Source organism: Apteryx mantelli, chromosome 2 (genome assembly GCF_036417845.1).
Source record: "Apteryx mantelli isolate bAptMan1 chromosome 2, bAptMan1.hap1, whole genome shotgun sequence".
NCBI lineage: Eukaryota > Metazoa > Chordata > Aves > Apterygiformes > Apterygidae > Apteryx > Apteryx mantelli.
The window spans coordinates 167,582,738-167,608,452 of NC_089979.1; the positions used below are offsets into that span (position 1 = coordinate 167,582,738).

The window sequence follows — 25,715 nt, forward strand, 5'->3', positions numbered from 1 at the left end:
TTATTCTTACCATGGATTTTGACTTGGGCTGTGGTCTGCTGGTCTCCAGTGTCACAGGTGTATCTTCCTGCATCTTCTGCCTCTGCATTATGAATCACCAGCTCCGCCACTGTCCCCTTCTGCTTCATTTCATATTTGGCACTTGCCTGGATCGTCTCTCCTCCCTTCTTCCACACCACAGGTGCGTCAGGTTTTGTGAGTTCACAGCGCAAAGAGACAGTTTTCCCCTCTTCCATTTCCGTGCTCTCCAGGGTTTGTTTGAAGAGGACAGGCACAGCTAGAGCACAGAAACACAGAGATCAGGTATGGCACGTACCTTCTCCTGTTCTTCTCCCGCTGTGCAATAAGCACTCCAGGGCAGCTGTCACTCCTTAAAACTAACACACTTCCAGCCAGTCCTCTTTCATAAGAGCAGAGCAGTGGGATAGGCAGCAGCAGAGAGTTTTCTTCCCAACCATGTCACTCTGTTTGGGAGCAGGAAGAAAACTCTCTCCCAGGTATTATCAGATCATTAGGGATTCCTTGGGGTATGAGAGAAGTTTCTCTTATCTTTTGTAGGGACTACTTCACGGTCCTCTGCGCATCCTCACCTATCAAATCCCCAGCCGCTGCAGGGCTCTGTGACAGTACTCACGCCCTCTCTCTCTCCTGCTTTCCTCTGTGGCATGTACTACTTTTCAAGGTCTCCAATTCTAATTCCAGTCTTAACCACAGCCATGTAAAATAGCTAATAGTTTGGGAACTCTGGCATGCAGCGTATAGAACATGAAACCTTAACATTTATTTCCACCTCAGTGGGAAGTTACAGGCCTAAAATCCCAGAAACATAATGTGAAACCACATTCAAGAAATACATAAATGTACTTACAAGTATACATATTATTGTTAAATTTTAACCATGAATTCACAGATGGCACTGCTGCAATGAAGAAGTGCTGTTTCTTTATAGCAACTCTATTACACAATGCATTAGGAAAGTGTTGCCACGTATCTAGTCTGCCTACCATTTACTTTCACCCGAGCAGTGGTCTTCAGTTCCCCAGCGCTGCAGGTATAGATCCCAGCGTCTACTGACTCGACATCTTGAATAATGAGTTCTGCCACAGTACCGTGCTGTTTAAACTCATACTTCTCGCTGGCATAGAGAACAGTGTCTCCCTTCATCCATTTCACTGGCATATCAGGTTTGCTGAGCTCACAGGTCAGCTTGACTTGTTTTCCTTCCTTAGCCTCTTCATTTTGGAGCTCTTGCTTGAAAAGAACAGGTTGCTCTGAAAGGGAATATTGCAAATGTTTAAGGAAATGCATGAGCTTGGAAATCACTTTTTCCCTTTTTGTTTCAACCCTTTTTGTTCAGATACAGAACTACAGAAACAAAAAAAAAAACTAGCAAGCAAACTAAATAGATTTTTTTTACAATTCAGCACTCCACAGCAGCAAAAAAATGCTTAAGACCATATACTTTTTTCTTTTAACTACTATTTGGACTATTCAAGACATTGCCACTATTACTGTTGTTACTGTAAGCACTAGCGTTAAACACTGCTGTTGCTACTAATGACACAAACAGTATGGAATTGGTTTCAGCACTCCAAAGAATAGCGTGAAATTTCAGCCCTCAAAGATCTTACGCAGTGGCCAGTTACTTAGTTATTTGAATTTTGATTCCCTGTGCCCTCAGCAGTGAAAGGAAAACAGAAATGGTGTAATATAACGCAGAGACTCTGCCAGGGCCCAGGCGTTAAGAGAAAATTTCCTCCTTCAGCTTCCACATATCATTCCGGGATGACAGCCAGATCCATGGAGCGAGGCAGAGAAGACACAGAACAACAAAGGTCAGTGCCATCAGCGAACCAACTTCTGGAGAAGCTCCTGGTGATACAATTCTCAGAAGTTGGTCAGGGATGGGAGACACTGAACTGAGTTGCGGATTGCTGGTTGGAACTGGACCACAGACACAAAAAGCTGCAAAACCTTACCGAGGCGATCTCATGCATAACACGGAGGACACAAAGAAACGACAAAGCATCTTCTGACACGACCAGTGGTACTAATTTCTCATTATGAGAACCAACAACATATTTTTAACAGACATGAAGGACAAGCTTAAAAACCAGCACAGAACAGACACAGAGAGGAAAGCAGAGCTGCCAGTGAAAGGGTCCCGGTGGAGATTCCCATTCAGGCTCTATCCCAGCCTGGGATTCCAGGCTTTAAGATGAGTTAGTGTAGAGCAGGCACTTATTGTGGAAGAGGAAGGAGGAAGAAACCTCTACTGAGGTCGTGAAAAGAAAGAACAGTTTCTTGCTGTCTTCTGCTGTCTTCTAGTACAGGCTTATGAACGCGCAAGTCTTCTCCCTGATCATCGCCGTGCCATCCTATCTCTGCTCAAGGAAAACCAGCGGAGGTATGCAGTGAACCATCCCCATACTATAATATTCCCATCTAAGGTCCAACAAACACACTGGCAGTTCTCCAGGATTACAAAACATTAATTCCCTAACTCTAGCTTTATTATACACCTAACACTATTCTTGAACATACACAGGTAAACATACGATGAGGCCTAATTCGTAGCATTTTTGCTCTTTTTTTCACCTATCCACATTATCTAGCAGTTATTTCTACTTATTCTAAACTCTCCTGCAGTTTTGATGCTTGAATTACCTTTAACAACCAAACTGGCGGATGTTTTCGTATCACCAGCTTCAAAAGTAATGACCCCCGAGTCCTTCAGTGAGAGTTTTTTCAAGGTTAGCAAGTGATATCCACCAGGCTGAGACTGGATGTCATTAAGTTCATTGGTATGGAGTGGGGTTTTATCCAAAAACCACTGCACTTTGCTATAGTCTACAGGAGAGATTCTGCATTTGAACACGGCAGATTCTCCTTCTAACACATTGACATCTTCCAGGTCTTCTGTTATTAGCACTTTCTGGCCTGAAAGGAACATAGATACATCTATTACTGGAATCTCCAGCTTCTAGCATGAAAATTGGTACGGAAAATTCCAAGACTTCTTGCACGAGTATTTCATAACAACAACAACAACAACAACAGAATCATGATAAAGAAGTCTGAAATATAACTCTCTTGTTACTGAACAAAACAATTATTCACAGGAAGATAATATACATATTTACAGGACACACACCAAAATAGGATGAAGACAACTTCAAAATAATAAAACACGTATAGTAGAACAAGTACTCAGTACATTGTAAACCCAGTATTATAACCTTTCTCCTAAAGGAACTACCTGGAACAGGGACGAAGTGAAGCTCTGAGTGCCACTGTGTCCTAGACATCAGTGAGCCTATGAGAACTACCTCTGCTTATTGTATTTTTCTGGAGCAAATATAGCTTTCTCTCTATGGGATATGACCACTCAGCTCCCCACTTCTTTGAGCTCAGCCCGAACACAAACACAGTGGGAAATGGAGCGTCTGTCTGGGTGCAGCTTTAATAAAAGGAAATACAAAACAGCCCTGAAAAACTGTGTGTATGTGTGTATATATATACATATATATAATGTGTGTGGGTGTGTGTACATATAAAAGGTTATCACTGTACACAAAGACATACCTAATGCTGCTCCTAGTTACAAAACCAGTAGACGGAGTTTTTACTGAACCGTAAGTACGATGCTGCCATATTCTTCATGACTTATGTTTATTTTACATGTTACCTCTTCGAGCCAAATAATCTTGAGCTCTGTGACAGAGATGAGTGGTTTTTTCACTCAAAAAAGTAAGTGTCAGAAACCTCAAACCAAATTCAGACGGCTCAAATCCTGAGGCAACAAGGGGGATTAAGCACACCTCCTTGCTTCTCAAAGCTGCAGTGGCAGATGGTCAGAGGTGCAGGACTCAGCCTTAACCCCCAAGTCTTTAATAACTTCACAGCACGCTGCCACTGCAGCTCCGTGTGACTGTTCTCAGATTGTTCCTCCTATTCTCTTCATTGCTTCATCTATCTCATCTCAAGAGTTTCTCCCAAATGGGGCTGTGACGAGTGGACTGTGAGAAGCAGTAACAACCAAACTTCATTTATTCCCTGTACGTACTGCCCTGCCATCTGCACTGGCCACCTCACCCCTTCCTCAGTTTGTTTGCTGCCTGTAACATCAAACAAAACCTGCTTGGGCTGTGCTTTTCAGGTGGAGGCTGCAATTCGCCTCTAAGGCACAGAGGGATGCTAAAAACATACAACGAGCACCGGACCACTCATCTACTCATCGTCTCTGAGAGGCCACTACTGGAAAGGGGCATCAAGAGACATGGAGAAAAAAGCCTAGAGGCAGAATAAGTTTTCCCTTGTCCAGCAGCAGGCACCACGAATCTTATGAATCATATATCCAGAAAGAAACACCAGCACCTCCTCACATCAGCATTTTGTTTTTTAAATCAGACCTAAAGTATTCCCAGTGTAAACGCTTCAGATCAACAGGTTGCTCTGCAAGTGCAGTTCTCAGTGTTGCTAAGATTTTGCCCATACGTCCTGCACTGTATATACACACCATGAGTCAGATATAGCCAGGAATCAGTGGCCGTACGCTGAGAAATAGATCTGCCTACGCATAGGTGGCAGCACTTAGACATCTGGCCATGCAGCCACCCAGAAGCACTGGGCTAGCTTGTATAGTTCCTTCCCTCCCAGGGTGTTTTGCCCTCCGCATGTCTGTCAACACAGGTCATGCACAGAGCTGCTGGTGAGACCAGACTGCTGGAGTTTCAGAGATCTGGCATAAATGTACAAGTTCCACCAAGGTAACACTTCCTGCTGGAGAAACAGGCTGTATAGTCATGTTCCTCCCATTTTACCTTGTACGACTAGCTTCGCTCTGGACTGGGCATCCCCAATGTCGCAGGTGTAAGTGTCATTGTCATTTTTCTCCAAGTTATTTATGGTCAGCTGCAGGAGTTTGCCTTTCTGGGTGATCTCGTATTTCCTGCTTGCCCTGAGTTCTGCTATGCCTTTCCTCCAGACCACAGAGGATGCGGCTTTCTCACTCTGGCACACAAAAACTGCAACTCCATTTTCATTGACTTTCAGATCTGAAAGTTCCTTGACAAAGTAATTGGGTTTTTCTGCAGGAAGAAAACAAAAGAGAGAATTTGTTACCCAACAAGTCCTCAGCATAAACAGCGCAATCTTGACTCTCCTCTGTCCCCAACTAGTAGAATCACAGAAAACAGAGATGGAAAGGATCTCAGAAGATCACCAAGCCCACTTCCTGCCATAGGATGTACCAGGTAAAATATTATCAGATATCTGGAAAGCTTAATGACATTGTACAGGTGATCGTGAGATCTCATCTGGCAAGCCGCATATAATGTTTGATGCCCATATTCAAAAAAAATTAATACAAATTGACATTTTTGATTAGCTCATCAATTAATGCAAAAGATTCTTCAGGACCTAGAAGGTTTTTTTGCAGAATTTTTAAAAAAATTTTAATCCATAGAAATCTTTGAAAACCAAATTTGGTCCTGTTTAGGGAAACAGGAGAGAAGAACATCTCCCGCAGGTTGCAAATTTTTACCCCAACTTTTATACTTTCCAGCCCCTGCGTGCCCTTCTGCTGACCTTGCACCGTGATCCTGGCTTTCGTTTTTGAGACCTCTGTCTCACAGGTGTACTCCCCGCTGTCCTTGACTGTGGAGTCATGGATGATCAGAACGGCTTGTGTTCCCTCTTGCTGCAAGTCGTATTTCTGGCTTTTTCGGATTGCTTTGCCATCCTTGTACCACCGAATGCTTGCATCGGGTTTTGACAATTCGCAGCTCAGGCAGATGTCCTGCCCTGCTGCTGCTGTTTTATCCTCCAGTTGTTTTGTAACCTCTGTAGGTTTTTCTGAAGGAGAAAAGAGTCCTGAATAAAAATCTACAATCATGATCAATATAGGGAGTTTTGTTGTTTTTTCAACTAAAATATACAATAAATTTTCATGTTGCCCAATGAATGATTCAGGTTATGATGGGAACAGAGGGAAATAGAAGCGTTCTTGTTTAGTGCACATTCATTGCAGTTATGGGCTCTCAGTGAACAGTAGTGATCATTTATAGGAATTGCAGACTTGTCTGGATGGCATTCACATCAGAGGCTGTCATTTTGTCTTTACTGGCATGTGCATTTAGGGTGCGATTTACCTCACCAAATGCAGACATCAACCGTATGGAGATATGTTGTGGAGGCAACCACTCCAGGTCCCCTTTATAGCCAGCAGTGATCTACTCAGTACAGGCAATGGTGTTCAGGCAACAGTTCATTCTGTCCTAAATATGTCCAACTGTGGCAGAGGAACCATGTCCGAAAGCTACCCATTTCTTCTCTCTGCTGGCTACCCAGGGAGCCTTGGGGGACTATTTCAGATGCACACATTCTAGGTAGCAGCTGTGTGTACAGTTAGATATGATGAAGACCATCCCTTCAGCTTAGACTTAAAGGATATTTGCACTTACAGTTATTTGAACAGATCATTCTTGGTCCATTATTAATGGAGCTAGAGGTAGAGAGAAGTGCACTTGCAACACTAATCAGTGCATTCTGCAACTCTTCAAACATCTATAAAAAGTTTCAGCCTTTCGCTTGTTTTTCAGGGAAATTCTCAGTGCCTCTGGGCTCACAGGGAAGGTTGCTGTTCACTTCCATCACGTCAGGAGTTTGCCCTCATGGTTTACTGAGATACGCTATGAAAAGAAAACACTCAGACCCCATAATCAGTTTGATCTCATTACCTTTCACAACCAGAGAGGCCTTGGAGGTTAGACCACGGGCAGTGAAAATGACTTCTCCAGTATCAGCAACAGTCGCACTTTTGATATTGAGTGTATATTTCCGACCCATGTTAAATACTTCAAATTGCCCACCGCTTGCCACTTTGCTCCCATTCAGTGTCCAGTGGAAGTCATCGATGCTTTCATGGGACAAAATACACTCAAAAGTGCAATCTTCTCCCTCCTGGATTTCAGTATTCTTCAGCCGTTTGGTTATGCCAATGTTTAATTCTGGAAGGCAAAAAGTAGGTTAATACAATGATTATAACGAGAAAAGGCTTTAAAGACTGACATGAGTAGTGGTGTTATCATTTTTAGCTCATCTGGCTCGTTTATCTACAGGATTTGCAGGACAGCACTGCATTCCTTACTGATGCATTTGACGTGGGGAAGAGTTTTTCCGACACTTTCCCCTCAGAGTCACCGCAAGGCTATAGGAAAAGAACCATGTGAATCTCCTGGCTTCACTCTGGAATGACTGTGTGGAGAACAGCCTGCTCCGGGGAACAGAGTCAAGATTCAATAGGCTAGAGAGGGGAAAAGCTATCAGACCTAGGAAGCCTTTGGGATGCTGTGTGAAACAAAGGCTTTTGCCCATGCTGATCCGAGAAATGGGATGTTTGTGTTTGTTATTTTCTCACTGTCCAACCCCTCCTGGTGTTCAAAATGGACTGGAATTCAAAACTGGAATTCAAAAAATACCAAATAGGAGTTTGAAAGCCTTGAACACTCCTCCTTCCAACAGGCAGCCACAAGGATTAAAGGACCGGAGGAATTATTCGGGTCTTTAACAGACAATGTTCTAACTTTTACATTCCCACAACTGACTGAACTAATAGCTGAAACATGTGAAACACAAGGTTCTTTTATTTTAAGAAATTAGTAGCTCTTCTTGGGAGCATTTCTCCATTTTAGGGGTGTTCAGGAAAGAAACGTAATTGGCATGTTCTTGATATGTCCAGTGATTTTCATTAAAACACCAGGCACACTTACAAAAGAAGAATAACAAGGGGTGTTCAGACGTCATTGTGTTGTATAATAATTCTGGCAACACCGGTTTACAGTGGAGACCCTTGAGGCTCATGGAAGAATAGGTGTGAGACAAAGTGACCAAACCCATACGTATTCCCAGCGCCCCTCGACTGGCCACCATTGACTACAGTACTTACCCTGAACGCCAACCTTTGACTTGGCAACATCAGTGCCAATATCACACGTGTATAAACCTGCATCTGTCTTTTCGAGGTCACAGATAAGGAGGCACAGGGTCTTCCCAGACTGCGTCTGCTCATATTTGTTGCTAGAAGTGAGCTCCACACCATCCTTTTTCCAAACGGGTTTGACCTTCTCTTTGGAGACTTCACATTCCAGTTTAACCACACCTCGCTCCTCACCAAAAACATCGTCCAAGGACTTCATGAAGACAGCAGGCTTCTCTGAAGGTTAACAGGAACAAAATAGAGAACGATCAGGATATTTAAGTTGAGACGTTTTCAGCTGCTACCAGGCATTTAAAGAGGGCTTAAGTAAACTCCTACCAGAGCAGATGACACCAGTACAGGACCTCTCATACCTCATGATTTGAATGAGTTTGGGGGAAAGCAGAATTCATTAATGGGAGGATACAGGGATCAGGAAAGGCCTCCTGCATGGCCATGGAGTGGGAGCGATATTCAGCACTGTAATCGTGGTGCAGTGCTGTAATTTATGACTGTGCAGCTATGAGACTGCGAGGACTCCTTTTTTCTCTACGTTGCAGCATCTCTCAGATACAGGGTCTTGGCATCCCATGGGAGATGTAGTCACAGAGAATAGGGCCGAGGGCAAGCATGAAGAGTCTTAGCGAAGGCCAGAGGGACAACTTCATACTTCTGAGGCACAGATACTCAACAAGACAGACTAGGTTTAAGGAAGCACAGAATCGCCGAGGTTGGAAGGGACCTCTGGAGATCATCTAGTCCAACCCCCCTGCTCAAGCAGGGTCACCTAGAGCACGTTGCACAGGATCGCGTCCAGGCAGGTTTTGAATATCTCCAGAGAAGGAGACTCCACAACCTCTCTGGGCAACCTGTGCCAGTGCTCTGCCACCCTCACAGTGAAGAAGTTTTTCCTCATGTTCAGATGGAAGTGTCTGTGTTTCAGTTTGTGCCCATTGCCTCGCGTCCTGTCGCTCGGCACCACTGAAAAGAGTCTGGTCCCATCCTCTCGACACCCTCCCTTCAGATACTTGTACACATTGATAAGATCTCCTCTCAGCCTTCTCTTCTCCAGGCTAAACAGGCCCAGCTCTCTCAGCCTTTCCTCATAGGGGAGATGCTCCAGTCCTCTAATCATCTTTGTAGCCCTTCGCTGGACTTGCTCCAGTAGTGCCACATCCCTCTTGTACTGGGGAGCCCAGAACTGGACGCAGTACTCTAGATGTGGCCTCACCAGGGCTGAGTAGAGGGGGAGAATCACCTCCCTCGACCTGCTGGCAACACTCTTCCTGATGCAGCCCAGCATACCATTGGCCTTCTTGGCCACAAGGGCACGTTGCTGCCTCATGGTTAACCTGGTGTCCACCAATCACCCGCCGCTTCTTCCGGGCGTTCCGGCAAGGCACAGGGTCTGTTGTCCCAGGTACTTCTCTTGCAGCCATGCCCATCTCCTCCTCATCCTGGAGGGCACTAAACCTGTTCTTCAGCTTCAGGTCTTCGGGAGGAGTAGGAGCCTTTCTCCTCCCACGAGCAGTGACCAGTTTCCAGCCTTCTTCTATGATGTTATGATGTACCGTTTCACACAGCACAGAGCCCTCTGGCAACTCCACTGCTGTGGGGGGTTGGGACTCCCGAAGCTGCACAGTCTCCAAAAATACCCTGTCTATCACTTGCTCCGCTTCTCGGATGCTGCGCAGCCTACTGACCTCCTCCCGTAACTCCCTTAGCTGACGACACAGCTCGCCAACAGCAGCACACCTCCTGCAGGAGAGCTGGCTGCCAGCCCAGGCCTCCCGGAGAGGCCCCAAGCACTCCCTGCGGCCTGAGACCTGGAGGGCTGCATCTGCCGTCAGAGGGTCAGTCTGGGTCCCAGCCTCTGACACAGCAACTCCAACGGCCGCTGGGGAACGCGCTGTGCGGCGTGTCACGACCATACTTGAGGAAGCGTACACCACAGGGAACAGAAACAAAGGTTCCTTCGTGCGCCCTTCTGCACAAACTGCTGCATCTGTTCGCTGCGCTCTAGGCCTGGCTCTTATATAGGCCTCTCCCTAGCACTGGCTGAGAGGGTGCTTGACCGCCCTAATCAAGGGCCACCGGGACCAAAGGCCCCAACTCCCTCTGGTCAGGGGCAACCAAGAGAGCTCATTAGCAGCAGCCACTCCTAGCTAGAGCTTTTCCCACGAGCTTTTCCCAGGAGAAGTCAAGGCCTCCTGCAGTTGTCCTTGCCTAGCTTCCCCTTTCCTCTTCACAGCAATCACCTTCTAGTTCTAGTTCCTCGGGGGTCCTCAGAAAGCCCACAACTTCCAGCAAGATCCTCAGGTTCTAGTCAGAGCCCAAACACTGCTGCGCAAACTGCTGCATCTGTTCGCTGCCTCTGGGAGCTGCGCTCTGGGAGCACTTGCGTGCATAATGCCACAGAAGCAGAGAAGGTTCATTAGGGATGTCCTCTCTCCTCGCAGCAGTCTAAAACTGAAAAGGGTTCAGGTAGTTGTAAGAAAAATGCGTGAAGGGAAGTAATTGGGATGTAGCTCTTCCAAAGCTGGACAGCCAGCACTGCCATTTCATGAAGCAGAATTCACCATAGTGGGCAGCGGCAATAAAAGGACATGCTGTACACTCTCTCTTAAACATTTTGCCTCTCGTCTCTTTGCTTTGTTGCTTCCCTTTATAAAATTTAACATATATTTGATCCAGAAGACATTTGTTCTTTGTGTATAGAGGCAAAAATTTTGACCAGATATCAGAGAAAGCAGGAAGAGCAAATCCTTCGGGCTCTCTGAGTGGACAGGGTGAATTACTTGAGCATTACTTGAGCATGCATGTACACGTGTGTGGCAAAAGAAAATGCATTCACTGAAACTCTGATAAGAGAGTTCTACCTAAAGTTTTTAACATCCCTAAAATAATTCACATGACTTACTCAGCTGATGCACGAGAATGTGTTAAAGCACAGTAACTCAGCTGTGTGATGAAGCTCTAAGACATATTAAGGACAGTAACGAAGTGTGTTCTTATTGTCTAATCCATCTAACTCGGAACAGATGCATTGAAAGGTATGTGCTACCCTTAAAGCTACACTGAAGTTCAGCTCCTTGCAATCAAAATCTTTAGTAATAACACTATATAGACAATACACTACTGAAGAGAGCTACAAGTAAAGGAAATTGCCCTTGAAACTGTCCATACAACAAGTAAAAGGACGATGATAATTTATGGAAAATTTTGGCAGGACACCAAAACAATTTTCCTTAGAAAAATCGTCAGCTATAGTAGAAACTTACACTGGAAGAAAGCAACTGAACCCTTATTACTTCGCCCCAGAGAGGTGAAGCTTAGAGGCAGGACCGCGGCATGGGTATGGTAAATAACACCATAGCCTCCCTTCCATCTCTTGTTTGCTTTCAGAAGGAGCGTGGTCATGACTCACCTATCACCTTCAGACACACACTCTCTGACACCTTGTCTGACTTCATCATCACTGTGCCAGCATCCTCAGGCTTGACTTGCTTCATGGTCAGCGTGTAGCAATTGCCAACACTCTTGATGTCATTGAAATTGTTGGTATAAAGGAGGTTGCCATTCAGGAACCATTCCACATCCTCGTCATCGTGGGACAGTTCGCATGAGAAGACGGCAGAACTCTCTTCTTCAATTTCCACATCCTGCAGGTGTTTGATTATTTCGACATTGCGGGCTGTAGGAAACCAAAATGCACCATCATCAGTGTTATCATGAATCAGTACTCTTTCCACAGCTAGATTTCATAGTGTTGAGAGTTTATTAGACGGTCTAGTCTGATCTCCTGTGCATCACAGCTCATTACATTTCACAGTCCAGCAAAAAAGCATCCATTACAAAAGACTATGCTGCCCGGCCCCCTCTATTCTCTTTTCCACATAAAACGGTTCTTTTTTTTTTAATTTAAAAATAAATAATTCTTTCTAAAATGCTAACAACATTACAGTGACCTCGAAATATCCCACAGAGCTCCGAGTCCCTGCGTGCTAGTCACTGAACGCACATATACACGTTATAACTAAATTGTCTCTGACTCTGCCACCAGTGAAATAGTTACGGAGGATGAGGGGAAGACTATGTTTTCAGTCACAAGTAGATAGCATAAAGAGATTAAGCAATTTGCTCAGGTTTAAGGAGAAACAAGAACTGAATTATTTTCTTTTCCAGTCACTGGCCACAGGTTTGTCTTTGCAATTACTCTATTTAAAAAATGCTGTTTTTCATAGGACCGACTGACTCAGGAGGCTTTGGGAATATTAAATCATTTGGTCATTTGAATGAATCTCTTCTAGGCCAAACTATTAGCAAGAGATGCTCAATGGACTTCTGGAAACGATGCTGAGGCTTACCTACAAGTCTTGTGGAAAGTGACACTATGATCATCTTTCCTTATAGCTTTTCCAGAGGTCAAAAACTGGCTAAACAATACTGCCATACCAGGATGAGGCAGAACACCATTAGGATTAATAAACATATAGCGGTGATAAAAGATACCACTGTGGTCAGCGAATGACTACAGTGGTCTGAATGAAAACCACAAGCATTTGCATCAAAACCAGAGGCCTATAGCAGCTCAAAAAAAAAAAAAAAAAGAACATTTTTAGCTAGAATTACCAGAGTGTACTAGTTCCTAGCATGAAATGGAAAATAAAGTCTTGAGAAAGAATCTTGAGAAAAAGAAAGCCTTGAGACTAATAAATAAAGTCTTGAGAAAGATGCCTGAACTTCTGTCTACTGCCAAAACCTCTCCCAAATACTGCCTTTCCACGCGCATAATCCCTTTGACAGGTAAGTGCTGGACTTCAGGATCTTGGAATATCAGCACAGTGCACATCAGAAATAGTCAGTGCACTTAAAACATTACATTCATATAAAATTAGAAGAGAACTGTGGGAATCGACCACAATTCAAGAAGAGAAACGTAGAGCGAAATACTAAATCAGAAAGGACATGCAACAGGCCAGCCTGCTTGCTGCAAACTGCTCGTACCTTCAACGGTCAGCATGGCTTCGGTCTCTGCGTTTCCCGCCCTGCACATGTACACACCAGCATCCTCAGGCTTCACCTTGAGAATCTTGAGCTCTGCTGAATGCTTCTCCCGCTTGATTTTGTACTTCTCAGAGGGCTCAATGGCTGTTTGGCCCTTGAACCATTTCACAACCTTTGGAGAAGGCTTGAAGTCACATGATAGGATGACTGAACGACGTTCCAAAACTATCTTATCTTCCATCTTCCTGGTGATCTGTATATTGCAATCTGCAAAGCAGGGTTGGAAAAGAAGAACGGATGAGGGCAAGCTGAAGAAAAGTTTCAAATCTCTATTTCATGTCAATTAATACAAAGGCCACTGTTTTGGGACCGTTCAGATGATGCTACAAGTTCCTGTCACAGGGCTGATTTGCTGAGAGGCCAGTTTGAAGCTACAGGGACATGATAATCTATAGGGAATGCTGCTGATGATACTTCTATAAGAAAATACTGTATATTAACTATCAAATGCATGGTCAAGTTCTCGTTCTGTGTTTATTCAGCTTCTCTCTAATTGAGGATTTTATTCAAATAGGAATGAATTAAAATCAAAACAAGAACTACAGGAGGTGACTGGAGATATTTACCACGGTGACAGCAGAAGACAGAAAGACTTTAAGCTTTGTCTCAGATCAAATCAATGACAAAATGGATTCAGTAAATGTGCTATCAAACATTTCTAGTTCAGAAATGGGACAAAAGAAACTCTCCTGGCAAATTTAATCTGCTCTGAATACTTTGGTATAGTTAATAATAATAATAATAATAAAAAAAGCGGAAACCACTTTTAGTGAGTAAAAATTAGAAATAATAGAGCAAGGAACAAAAAGATAGCACTCAACTGAATTATGATTGCTCCCTTTAAGGAGCAAACTCTTTAAGGTATTTCTTCCTTGATTTTACGGTGATTTGATTTTAGAGGTATTAATAAACTTACAAATTCTATATTTTTTAATGCTACAATTTAGAATATTATAAAAAACAACAACCAAAAGTCTCAAAAGTCAATTCCCTGCTACCTGAGGCACTTCTTTTGTCTTTAATTTTATGGTATCTTATTGTGACTCAACTAGTCTTAGCTCAAGAGATTTGAAAACCAAGCACATCAAACTCATCATCTAATCTAAGACACTTCCTGAGACACTGTCGTCTCATTTAGAGCATCCGACATTGCGTCCAACAACCAGCTGGGGACTAAGCAGATCGTCCAGGTATACATACATTTCCAAGCCCCCAAGCAGTGAAGCGTGCACATTAAACAGTAAGCCTGAACAATTATTTTCCAGGGACTGGGAGAAGGAGGGATCTCTCATGATCTAATTCAAACTAGGACATATTACCTCTGACAAGCAGGTTTGCTGTGGATTTTGATTTGCCAATTGAGAACTGAATGGTGCCTGTCATATCAGCAGAGGTTTTCAGCAGGGCCAGCCGGTGGATGGTGCCTTCTTGCTGCATGATAATGTTTCTGCTAGCCTGCAAGACTTCTCCACACAGAGACCATTTCGGGGGTTTCACAGATGGAATGGATATCTCACATTCAAATCTGGCTTCTTCAGGCTCAGTCACATCCTCATCACACAACTCCTTTACAATACTAATGGATTGCTCTGGATGAAGGAGGGAACAAGAGAAAAAGGGGATTTAGGAGTCATGAAAGGACTCTTTCATGATCATCCTGCATGCTCATATCATCTTTACTTCACTTGAATACTGCACTTATCACCTCAATAAGCCTTAAAACATCCATTTTTAGATAAAGAAACATATAGGGCTGGTCACAGATCAGACTGTAAGACTGTGACACAGCATCCAGAGAATCCAGATCTCCTGATTCCCCGTCCTATTTGTAAAACAGAATGCCACCTTCCTATCCTGATATCAAACACGAGGCATTAGAAGATGGAATAGAAAGTTCACTGAAATGCAGATGTTGATAACAAGAAAGTCTTTGGTTAGCTACAGCAACATTTCTCTGAACAACAGACTTTCTCCAGTACATCTGGTAAAGTTCTCCGGAACAGGAATTTCATCACTTTTCTTAGGTACTATATATTCATTTTTCAGGATGTTCCTGCTCTCATAATTCTAAAAGGAAGCAATACCAATGGACTTCAGAAAAAAAATCACCACTTAATTAAAATACTTTTAATTAGTGCCTGTTTTAGGGTAAGTGAAGAAGGCTTTCTGGACCAACCAATTTTTCTTCCAATGTATCCTGGAGGGAAAAAATGGTTTACTACCTTCAACAAAGAAATGAGCACTGCTTTTGTCATCGAAGGCGTCGCAAGTGTACGTGTCCTCATCTTCATAATCTGCATCATTGATGATGAGTTTCCGATAGACACCATCGCTGACAATTTCATATTTGTCACCAGGGTGAATTTCAACATCCTTCTTATACCATCTGACTTTGGCACTTGCACGAGACACTTGGCACTCTAGGAATCCACGGTGCTTTTCAAGAGCAATCTTATCTCGCAAAGGCCTCACAATTTTTACAGGTAGCTCTAAAAGGAATTAAAAAATACACAATAGTCAGTGCAGTTGTACTGAAGGCTGCCAAATGAAAACTCATTAGCAATATTTCTTTTCCGATCAGTTATTTGGATGATGGCAGGAATCCCCACTTTATCAAGCCCTGAACTAACACACAGTAAGTAAAGAGCTCAGGAAAGGAAGTCTTTGTTATCTCTGTTTTACCACTTGGAGGGCTGAGCTGCAGAGACACTTTTATTCAACATTACACGGCAGTGCTGCAGCAAAGCCAGGGACTGATCTCAGATTTCCTGGGTTGCTCTTCAGTGTATTAATTTAAAAGTGTTTGTTCTCTCTCTTTTTATTATGCTAAGTTAAACACAAAAAATGCTGTATTCTATTTAAACATAAAAAAGAGAGAATGCAAGAGAAAGACAAACTGCAGTGTTTTCCCTCAGAGTTTAAATATGACTCCTAATGTCTAAAGGTAGAAAAACACCATCTCCTTTCTGATAAAATAAATTCTGTGTTATTTAGCCAAAGGAAATCCCCAACAGTGAGGCTGATATTTCATACGCAGAAAGGTAGGTAAGAGTTCTTCTTTCCCTGAAAACTCTAGGTGATGCTCAATTTTCTTTCCATTAAAAGTGAGGGAAATTGCTTAGTTTGTAACAAGAGACAGTTTAAGCACCATTGTCATCAAAAGTACAATTACCTTTCACCGTAAGGTGGGCGCAAGATTCTGCCTTTTCCGCTACAAATTTGATCTCTGCGGCGTCCTCGACTTGGACACGCATGTAAGTCAGCGAATAGGTCTTTCCTGAGAACAGACACACAAGCACATGTATCCTCCTCTGAGGAAGCCACGTCATCCTCCGAGGCATGCCGCGAGCTCGAGCACTGCCCGTCTGGTTTCAGTGCATCACCACCTGTTTTCACGGCAGCGAGGCTGACCGCTTCCTCTAAGCCCGCATCAAAGAGTAACCGAGCCTCTGCTCCACCAAGGATGGACTGACTGTGGTTGCCACCATCTGGAAAGTACTTGAAACAGAGGGACCCCTCCCACTGTCAGCAAACACAAATTCCTGTGCCTTAGAGGGATCGAACTGACTGACCAGGAGCCTTTTTATTTTCTTGTGCACACACTATTTATTTAATGTCATATTTCCCTTCATTAAAGCTCCCAGTGTGTCAGAAGCCCAGCTTAGCTGCAGCCCTAAAACATAGGACAACTCCCTGCTGGACCTTCTTAACTGGATTTTGAAGGTCAGCCCTTTGTGCTTAGCATCCAACACCAAAAGTTCTTTTCTCAGTGTTTTCCAGCACCCACCCCAATCCCCTCCACTCAAAAATGACACCCCCCTTTTACTCCCTACCATCTTGACGCATTTTAATATTGTCAGCAGCCTTCAGCTTGTTGTCATCTTTGTACCACTGGGTTTGGACCTCATCGTGTGAAATCTCACAGACAAAAGAGGCACTCTCGTATTCATTCACTTCCACGTCTTCCAGTGGTTTAATAATCTTGATATCTCGGGCTGTGAAATAGTGACAAATATTTATTGCGGCATGTCCATAACTGAGTGCAGCATGTTTAACTTCTGCACGCTTGCTTGGAAAAATGGGATAACAACTTGTGTTTTATTCTAAACCGACTTCCTTTCCCGGATGGTTTCTCTCTGCAACACAGTAAATACATTTTACCCTTGAATCTGCAGGTAGAGTTACCAGCTACAGTGGAGCTTGCTGCAACAGGATTTTGGGGATGCCAGAACTTATATGGGTTTTAAAAGAAATTAAACACATTCATGGAAGATAATCACCAAGGAAAATTAAACACAAGCCTCCAACCTCTGGTGTTACTACAAACCTTATGCTTTCTCCTAGGCATCTACCACGGGCCACTACTGGGAACTGGTTGCTGGGCTGATGGTTGAAGCTGCTCTTCTGTTATCTTCTTAAAAACAGCAACTGCACTTTTCATAGAGCAGAGAGTGGCAGATAACTGGATATGGGGCTTAAAGCAGCTCGGGATGTTTTAGCGCAATCGCTTTGAGGTTTTATCTGCCCTCGGCAGCATGGTTTCGGTCCTTCTCTGCATGCTGCCCTCTCACACCTTCTCCAGTGTACCTGGATCTCCTAGGGCCACAGAGACCTCAGCCAGGTGTTGTACAGCATGAGATGCTTTGCTTCAGAGCGCCTTCAGCTGGGCATGATCCCCTTTAACTCCACAGCCCTGCACTTACTTGTGTCAGAACCGATCCAGCCTCTGTTTGTTACTGCAGCCCTCCCCTTTCGGAAAGGAAGGCCCTGATAAACCCTGGATCAGCCACGGGACGTAAACCAGACAGCACTCAAACAGCAACCCATCCCAACCACAAAGGCAGGGAGAAAAAGGGAGTTTAGCAGAGCAATGGAACAGGACAGGACATTCATGAAGATACTGCTCACGCTGTACCCAAGTGGCCACAGGAGGACAGCATCTAGCAAGGAATAGGAAAGAGCTGGTCTATATTTTCAGATGTCTCCCTGGAAAGTAACATCTGCCAGGGAATACCAGACCTATCCATTCAGGAACTGGCCTTCAGCACTGGCTTGTCTCTGGCGCTTCAGAGGCTGGTGAGAAAATCCATCTGGTGCCTAAACAGCTGCACAGCACAGTACACAGAGGGAAAAGTGTCTTGAGCATAAAGCAGAGATGCAGTAAGAAATCGTGACACTTTCCTACTCTACCTTAGCATTTACAGCATAAAAACTGGGGCAGATCTTGAGATCATACCCAGAGCTTGTCCAGTTCCTACTCAGGTGTGACAGCGGCAGAAGCTGAACCAAACTGTGTGCATGCCAGCCCTCGGATCCCTGCTTTGTGCCAGGCCGTCTATTATTTGTTAACTTGCCAATCTAGAAACAACTTAAAACCAGAGAGTAGAACACAGGACAAATGTAAAACTCCGTTAGCATCTCTTCCAAAAACACTCATCCAGGGATAAAACAAGCACACGACAGTTCTGTCAATATTTTCGCACTAGGAAGAGAACGTTACTCAGAATGAGTAACAGAGAAATGCACAAACTGCCCATGAAGCATTTCTTGCTGTGAAGCCGAATATTGCATTAGGGGTCATTTCCTCATTCAGTCAAACATACCGTGAACCTGTAGCGTAGCTGATGTCTTGTCGTCAGCTGCTTCACATACATATGTTCCTTGGTCTTCATATTCGCACTTGTGAATAATAAGGCTTCTCTTAGTTCCCTGGGAAATAACCCCCACGTTTTTACTTTGCTGAAGTTGCTTCCCATCCTAGAAGGGAAAAGGCCAAACCAAATCACCATCAACTATTCCATGTCTGCGCTGAGCAAAGCAAGCATTCAGATCTTTGCCTAATTCACCTGTCTCAAGGGACTTAGTGGGATTGTGCTTAATGTAACTTCAGCATATGCCAAAATTTAAGCATGGTCAAATTTTTCAAGAACCACGAATGGTTAGAGAACATGCATCAATTATTGGTTGATCTGAAATACCTGTTTGCAGGCTCACGGCACTGTACAGGGTTGGCAATTAGCCCCTTAAGACATTACTTTGAAGAAATGCTATTATCTCCACTCAAACAAAGAATCAGCTGAGCTACAAGGAAGGTACGTGTAATGCCTGAGCTCATCTCCAGACTGTCAGGTGCAAAAGGAATCAAGGCTTCACCCTAAACCTCAATTCCCAACTTGGCTAAAAATCCTGGGTGAGAACTGCTACGTGTGAAGTGAATCCCAAGACTGTGCTTCTGTCGACAGCAGGCCTCCCACTCTGTGCAACAACAGTTCAGGAGTTCACTATAAATTCAAGAGGAGCTTAACTTTTAACCTGATAAATGCACTCAAAATGATCTGGTAAATAAATAACCCACAGAGAGATAAACTGTGCAAGTAAAGGAATATAAGGACAAGAGAGCCACATTAAGAGCTAAATAGCAAAGGCTCAGCCCCACGTCTCTTGGAAGTGAAATAAAAGGCTCTCATTGACTTCCAGGGACATTAGAAGTGAAAATGTCACCGTCCATTAAGTGCTGTACCTTGAACCACTTAACATCCACATTGGGCCTGGACAGCTCACACTCAAATGTGACCTTGTCCTTCTCAGTTACACTCATGCTTGACAAAGGCTTGCTGATTTTCACAGGCAGTTCTGCAAAAAGAAAAGGAAGTCCAGTTAATGGGGAATTAGATTTGCTAGAAGCATCTGGCACAAGGAATAACAGCCTATCTTACATGCTTAACGTAACTTCTAAGTGAAAAACAAAATCCTGTTCTTTTGAGCACATTATCATTGGTTGTGCTGTTGACAATTACATTACAACAATCCTGTTAATAACAGAGGGACTGTTATGTAGTTGCCAACGGAAACGTGAGGCCTCAGAAGGCACTTGAAGAAAGCACAGCTAGAGCAGCTTCTTCATGAAAGACAGGACCTGTACCTTTCCTTTTTTTTTTTTTTTTTTTTGATCGTTCAGTACTGAGAAAATTTTTAGGGTTTTATAACAGGTAATAGATTACAAACAACAGGTACAATGCACGAAGGGAAATGTGGTAATGTTGCAGAACACACTGATGTGCATAGCTTCAGAAACATCTTGTAGTCACCCGTTATCGCAGACGTGTCCAAAGGGATCCCACTGTGGCTAATGACCCACTTCCCACACCAATCAGAGCCTGAGACTTTGGGGTCTGTGTATCTGTCACATCAAGCCTCCCTGATGAATGAATGCCGTCTGCCTTGAAGGAGATGAGCCCTGCATCTTCAAGGTTCACAGAAGAGAGAGTCAGCGAATGTTTCTTCCCCACGACATCAATATGGACATTTGGGGAAGGCTTCAGCCGAACACCATCTTTCTGCCAGATTCCTTCCACGTCCTCGTGCGACACCTCCACCTCAAAGGTGACGGTCCCTTTCTCACACACTTTGACAGGCTGAAGACCTTTTATCAGGTTGATCTTCCTCACTGGAAAACAATAATAACCTTTGCCACTGCCTTCCTCCCCCCAGCCACTCTCTGCAGCCTCCTAGCACCATCCTCTTCTTCTCCTTGATGACTTTCACTTCTCTGCACGCTGTCTCTATCATGTCTGCACTCTGAGTGGCAGCAGCTGCCTGGGAGGGTAAGGAGTGGGGTAAGTTCAGGTCAAGTTCCTATGCTGCTGACCACGGCAGTACATGCAACCCCGGGATCCACGCCATAGGCTTACTGACAATATCGCACCGTCCGCAGAGAGGGACGGGTCCTGCAGGGAGCATGCCGCAGCAGGAAGCCAGCTTACGTGCTCTGAACCGGAGGAGTTCCTCTGTTGGCATTGACCGTAGGAGGACTGTTGGAGACCACAAGGCTTGCTCATTAACAGGCAAGAGTACGTGGCCTGTGGTGGGTGATGTGAAACTCCCCAAAGGGACATTTCAGCTGACTTGTAGATTCAAGCAGCATTCAGACATCTAAAAGACCTCAAGCGCACACCATGGTTTGCATGCAAAACTGGCTGCAAAAATATTAACATTTCAGCCTCAGTCTACAAATTGGACCACGAACATGTATGGCACACTAACCAAATGAGTTCCAAATCAGTCTGCGTAAATGGGTGTTGTGTTTAAAATGACAGATTAGCAGGGCAGGAATATTCCAGATAGGCTACTTGCTTGTGTTCTGCATTCTCCTCCTTTAATATTAAACATTTTTATAATGAGAGAAAATGCGACTAAATCTTTTAATCAGCTTAATCAGTCTGACTTGTGATTAGTAGTTCTTCTGGATTCAAACTGATCTCAAAGATAACAACGACTGCCTTCAAATGACTGCCACTAATCATTAATTTGCCTCAGAAATCTATTTTCAAGCTAAGCAAGTATTCACTGCAGATGACACTTCCAAGTCTTAGGTGGGAGTGGTTAACGAAGTTCCACTAACACTGAGAAAAAAGGATTTCAAGCCCCAGAGCTTTGGCCCGCTTCATATAAGGATTTTAAAAGCAATTCACTGCATGCAGTGAACGTTCAAGATAATGAGCTTGCAGAATCAGCTCTTTCAGCCACATATTTAATTCAGCCCACAAGGTGTGCAGCATTCACTTCTTCCTACATTAAATCAAAGGGCCAGTAGCTACCCCCAGCACTCAATACTGAGCATCTAACCTTCAAGCTGTCCTTTAAAAGGGAAGGTTTTGTGCTACCAGTGGAACACTGGAGCACAGGAGCTCTGAAAAGCTCTCCGAGTGCAATGGTAACAGGATAAATTAAGATTCGGAAAGCCACAGCACTTTGGGATAACCTGGTAAGATGAGGATTTCTGCATGAAGGAGCCAGCCACTCAAAGAGTACTCATAATCCCTCTTGATTTTCACACTAGATCATTTTCCAATGAGCTGCGGGACTCGCATGTCATGTTACAGTCGTACACATGAGAAATACAGCAACTGTAGCTAGGCAAGCACTCTCCGCTTACGACAGAGGGGGAAAGGTGTTACATTACCCTGCGCAGCCATGAAGTCATCCAGTTTGAAAGAGAACTGAAAACCTTTGGTTTCTGAGGCAGACAGCTAAGAATAGCCCTCAGATAGAGAAATTCAAATCTAACAACCCTGAATTCCCCTACACCTCTGGACTAATGGACAAGTTGGCATCAACAGCTGAGCGTGAACCTAGCTCCCTCCAAACCGTGCCGTGCTCTTTCTATTAATGCCCATTTTGCGTTTTCTCTGAATGACGTCTCTCAAGCCTATCCTTGCTGTTATCCATCCTGCATTGAAGCTGGCAATTTCCAGAGCCAAAAGCATGAGCTGTGCAACTCAGGAGAAACAGCCTGAGGTCCCCAACTCACAGTCTGTCTATAGTGCACAGCGTGGGGACACCTAACAGCTGATGGTTTATAGCATATGCTACGGGGAGCAGCAAAGCATTATGCATAATTGCATATTGCTCACAGAAGACCGAGGAGAGCAGGATGCCCCAAGGCACTAAGAGAGCAGTAAAGACTGCAACCTTTACAAGAGAACAGAACGTGAGCTACGTCCTGCAAGGACTTCAGGTCTCTAGCATGCGGGCAAGCAGGAAAGTCAATAGATTCCCAGTGCCGTTGCTCCTCTACATAGCTGATAAAGTGCCAGACCTCTGCCAGGATTAGGCTCCCAGTGTGCCTGATGCCATAGGAAAGCAGAAGAGAGAACAGATTCCCTGTTCCGTCAGAATTGGAGACAAGAACTGTAAAGTTTACAGGGAGGCATCTGGCCTACAAACAAAGGCAGCACAGTATTATTACTTTGAATAAAACAAACAAAAAGCCCTTCTTATCAGCCAATTCAGAAATGACCACTCAGAACGTATCTGACATGCCCATAGCCATCTGGAGCCTAAGATAAAGTTTACCGCACCTCTGAACATCTTGCAAAAAATATACTGAGACAAAAGGAAACTCCACTGTAGTCAGAGTGAAAGGCCTAAATCCTCTGACTCCAAATCAAGTTGTTTAAAGAGAATAATGAAAATACAAAGAAGCATTTTTGGACGCACTACTGGTCATTACAAACACAGTACTCGCAATGAACAGTCATCACCTTTGGATTCGACAGGCCACGGATACATCTAGCGCAGCTATTTCAAAATTTTTAGGACAGTACACCCCTATCAACTCCCCAACTTTCTCAGTACACACACAACGAAATAAGGTTCCTCTAAATGCTGCTGCGTAAATATCACTCAGTAGACCAGCGTTGGACCACTTATCATGGCTTGAAAACTACAGTTCCATATCCAGTGACAGCTTCTGATGAAAGAAATGTTTGGGGAAGAGTTGGATGAAAGGCTGTTAAATTCAACCCAAATCCAGTTGAACATGTCTGTAACTGTTCAATGTGTTTATGACCTCAAGTACCAGGCTACTCAAGGACCATGCTTCAGATGGCTCTCCCATGTACCAGACCCAACCTGTTTCCGAGGTTCAATCTCTCTCTGCTAATTGCAGAATCTACCACTTGTGCTCTATCAGATTTTAATTTATGTCTAAACAAAATTCTTCATTGATAGTCCAGCTGTCCCCTCTACCTATTTGGGTCACTCAAATTCAGTGATTCCCCCTCCAGAGTTCTTCACCTCCCCCTCCCTTTTTATCTACCCCTCTATCGCTGCTATGGCCTTTCACTGTAGTTCTGCAGGAGTGCTTCTGCAGACACATCAGGTGATTGCGAGAGGTGCAGACATTAGCCTCCATGCCCACCATTTGCTGCAGTTGCAGTTAGTCATGAAAGAAAAAAAATGTGTGTATAAAAAAAAAAAGCAAACACATGTTGGTATGACACTTGGCTGAAAATCAAGTAACTACAGCTGAAATATTTCACCCCAGAGAGGCGGTGAAATGACCCCCTGAAGGTAAGGTGCTATCCAAAACGGCGCATTCCTTTATCTTTGCCATTTCTAACATTTTCTCACCTCTGACTTTGACTTGGAATGTTAGTTTTTCATCCTCTGTTTCACAGCTATAGCTCCCTTGGTCCTGCTGAGTCACGTTCAAGATCGTGAGCTTACACTGTGTTCCCTGAGAGGTGACTACTAATTTCTGGTCCTGCTTAATCTCAGTTTGGTTCTTCTTCCATACCACAGCTCTATTTGCTGCTGACACCTCACATAGCAGCTCAAGGTTCTCATAAGCACTGACTATTAGTTCTAGAGTCGCTTGGGGCTTGTTTACAAATTTCCTAGGTTCCTCTGAAAGAAGTAAGAAAATAATAATAAGAAGAAGAAACAAAGCAGAAAACATCTTCTGCTTTGACTCAGGCTTACTCAGCCTTACTCAGCACAAGGCTAAGAAAGATGTTACTCCTCTGCTAGTCACATCACCGTGCTGACTGCTCAGCGCCGGAGGAGTAAATGTATATAGGCACGGGTGGCGGGGAGGTGCTGTTGCAACATAATTGTGACAGTGTGTCATCGATGACGCTGAGCGTGATGATGTCACTGAGCGTGATGATGACAACGAACTACGGTTACCAGCCAGAAAAATCCTCTCCAAGTTACAGCAGAGGTGTCTGCACTAGGAAACTCACTCTCCAAGTTCTAAATCATCCAGAGAGTTGGTATCTGTTGGTTTCCTGTTTGGGAGCTGGGTATGGATGAATCCAGGCAAAAAAGCTGCCTCAAGCCTTGATAAAAAAGAAGTCTGGGATACAGAAATTCACGCTCATAGTCTCTTTAGGGCCTTTAATATATGTATACATATGAATAAACTATTCTATCATATATATGTGTGTGTATCCCTCTCTCACACACACACACACATATATATATATATATATATATATGAGAATACTTTATTAACAATGATAAACCTCACCGCATTCAGTGTGACTGTTTCCATGAGTAAAATGGCAGGAGAATCAGTCCTCGACATGTAATTTCATACAAATAACACTCAATACGCTTTGGTCAAATACACGGAATTGGAAAATGCTTGTAATTGTATTTTCATTCTTCTGAAGTGGTGATTAGCTACAGTGCAAGTGGACTTCCTGATACCCTGCTCCTGTCTACCCTGACAAGCTATCAGCCTACCAGGTGCACACTGTGACATTAATACTTAGCCCTATGTCAGAAGAGAATAGCTTCTAGATAGATGTGGATCTATTCCTATCTGTAGTCATAACCAAAATCCACCTAACTAATGTGCGGTCATTTCTTGCCTCCTGTCTGGGAATCAGGCATGCATGCTGCTACAGAGCATAGACAAGGTGGTTTCTACTAACAGAACCGTATCTACACATAGCCATGAGCAGAATCTGGCCCAACATCACGAGATCATAAAGCCTCACAGGTGAAGTCTCTCTGCTTTATTTCACAGCTCCTGTGTCATCACAAACATAAATGTTGATGCCCCAACTTTCTGACAGATGCTACAAGCTCCTTCTCTCATCTTTAGACAACTGCTCTCAGTAACAGCTCAGTCTCGTTCCTCTGTCCCGCTTCCCGGCTCTTTCAAATCAAGCTGAGATGCATTCAGGTTACTGACACTTTAATCACCGCTCACTGTTTCTGATTTCAAGCAAGCTTTAGGGAACATGTGTTGACGTTCGAGTCCACAGACAGTTTTGAGAAGATCTAAGAAGTCTCTGAGAAGCTTGTTAAAAGTGACGAAAAACCTTCTTTTACGTATTTCGGAGCCCATATCTGCAACCCCTCGTTCACATGACCT

General features: G+C 43.9%; 1 protein-coding gene across 1 annotated transcript in view; it reads right to left on the reverse strand.

Moving 5' to 3' along the window:
* Positions 1-25,715, reverse strand: part of LOC136991342 (obscurin-like) — a 148,807-nt gene that overhangs the window by 106,267 nt on the left and 16,825 nt on the right. Inside the window, exons 8-23 of the mRNA XM_067292208.1 lie at positions 20,232-20,492; positions 19,566-19,684; positions 18,649-18,802; positions 16,879-17,040; positions 16,218-16,322; positions 15,268-15,534; positions 14,365-14,634; positions 12,986-13,252; positions 11,406-11,672; positions 7,949-8,215; positions 6,741-7,010; positions 5,590-5,856; positions 4,824-5,090; positions 2,668-2,940; positions 1,005-1,271; positions 11-277 (exon numbers count right to left, since the gene is read on the reverse strand). Coding sequence (XP_067148309.1) covers positions 11-277; positions 1,005-1,271; positions 2,668-2,940; positions 4,824-5,090; positions 5,590-5,856; positions 6,741-7,010; positions 7,949-8,215; positions 11,406-11,672; positions 12,986-13,252; positions 14,365-14,634; positions 15,268-15,534; positions 16,218-16,322; positions 16,879-17,040; positions 18,649-18,802; positions 19,566-19,684; positions 20,232-20,492 — 3,750 coding nt within the window. The remainder of the gene's footprint in view (positions 1-10; positions 278-1,004; positions 1,272-2,667; positions 2,941-4,823; positions 5,091-5,589; positions 5,857-6,740; positions 7,011-7,948; positions 8,216-11,405; positions 11,673-12,985; positions 13,253-14,364; positions 14,635-15,267; positions 15,535-16,217; positions 16,323-16,878; positions 17,041-18,648; positions 18,803-19,565; positions 19,685-20,231; positions 20,493-25,715) is intronic.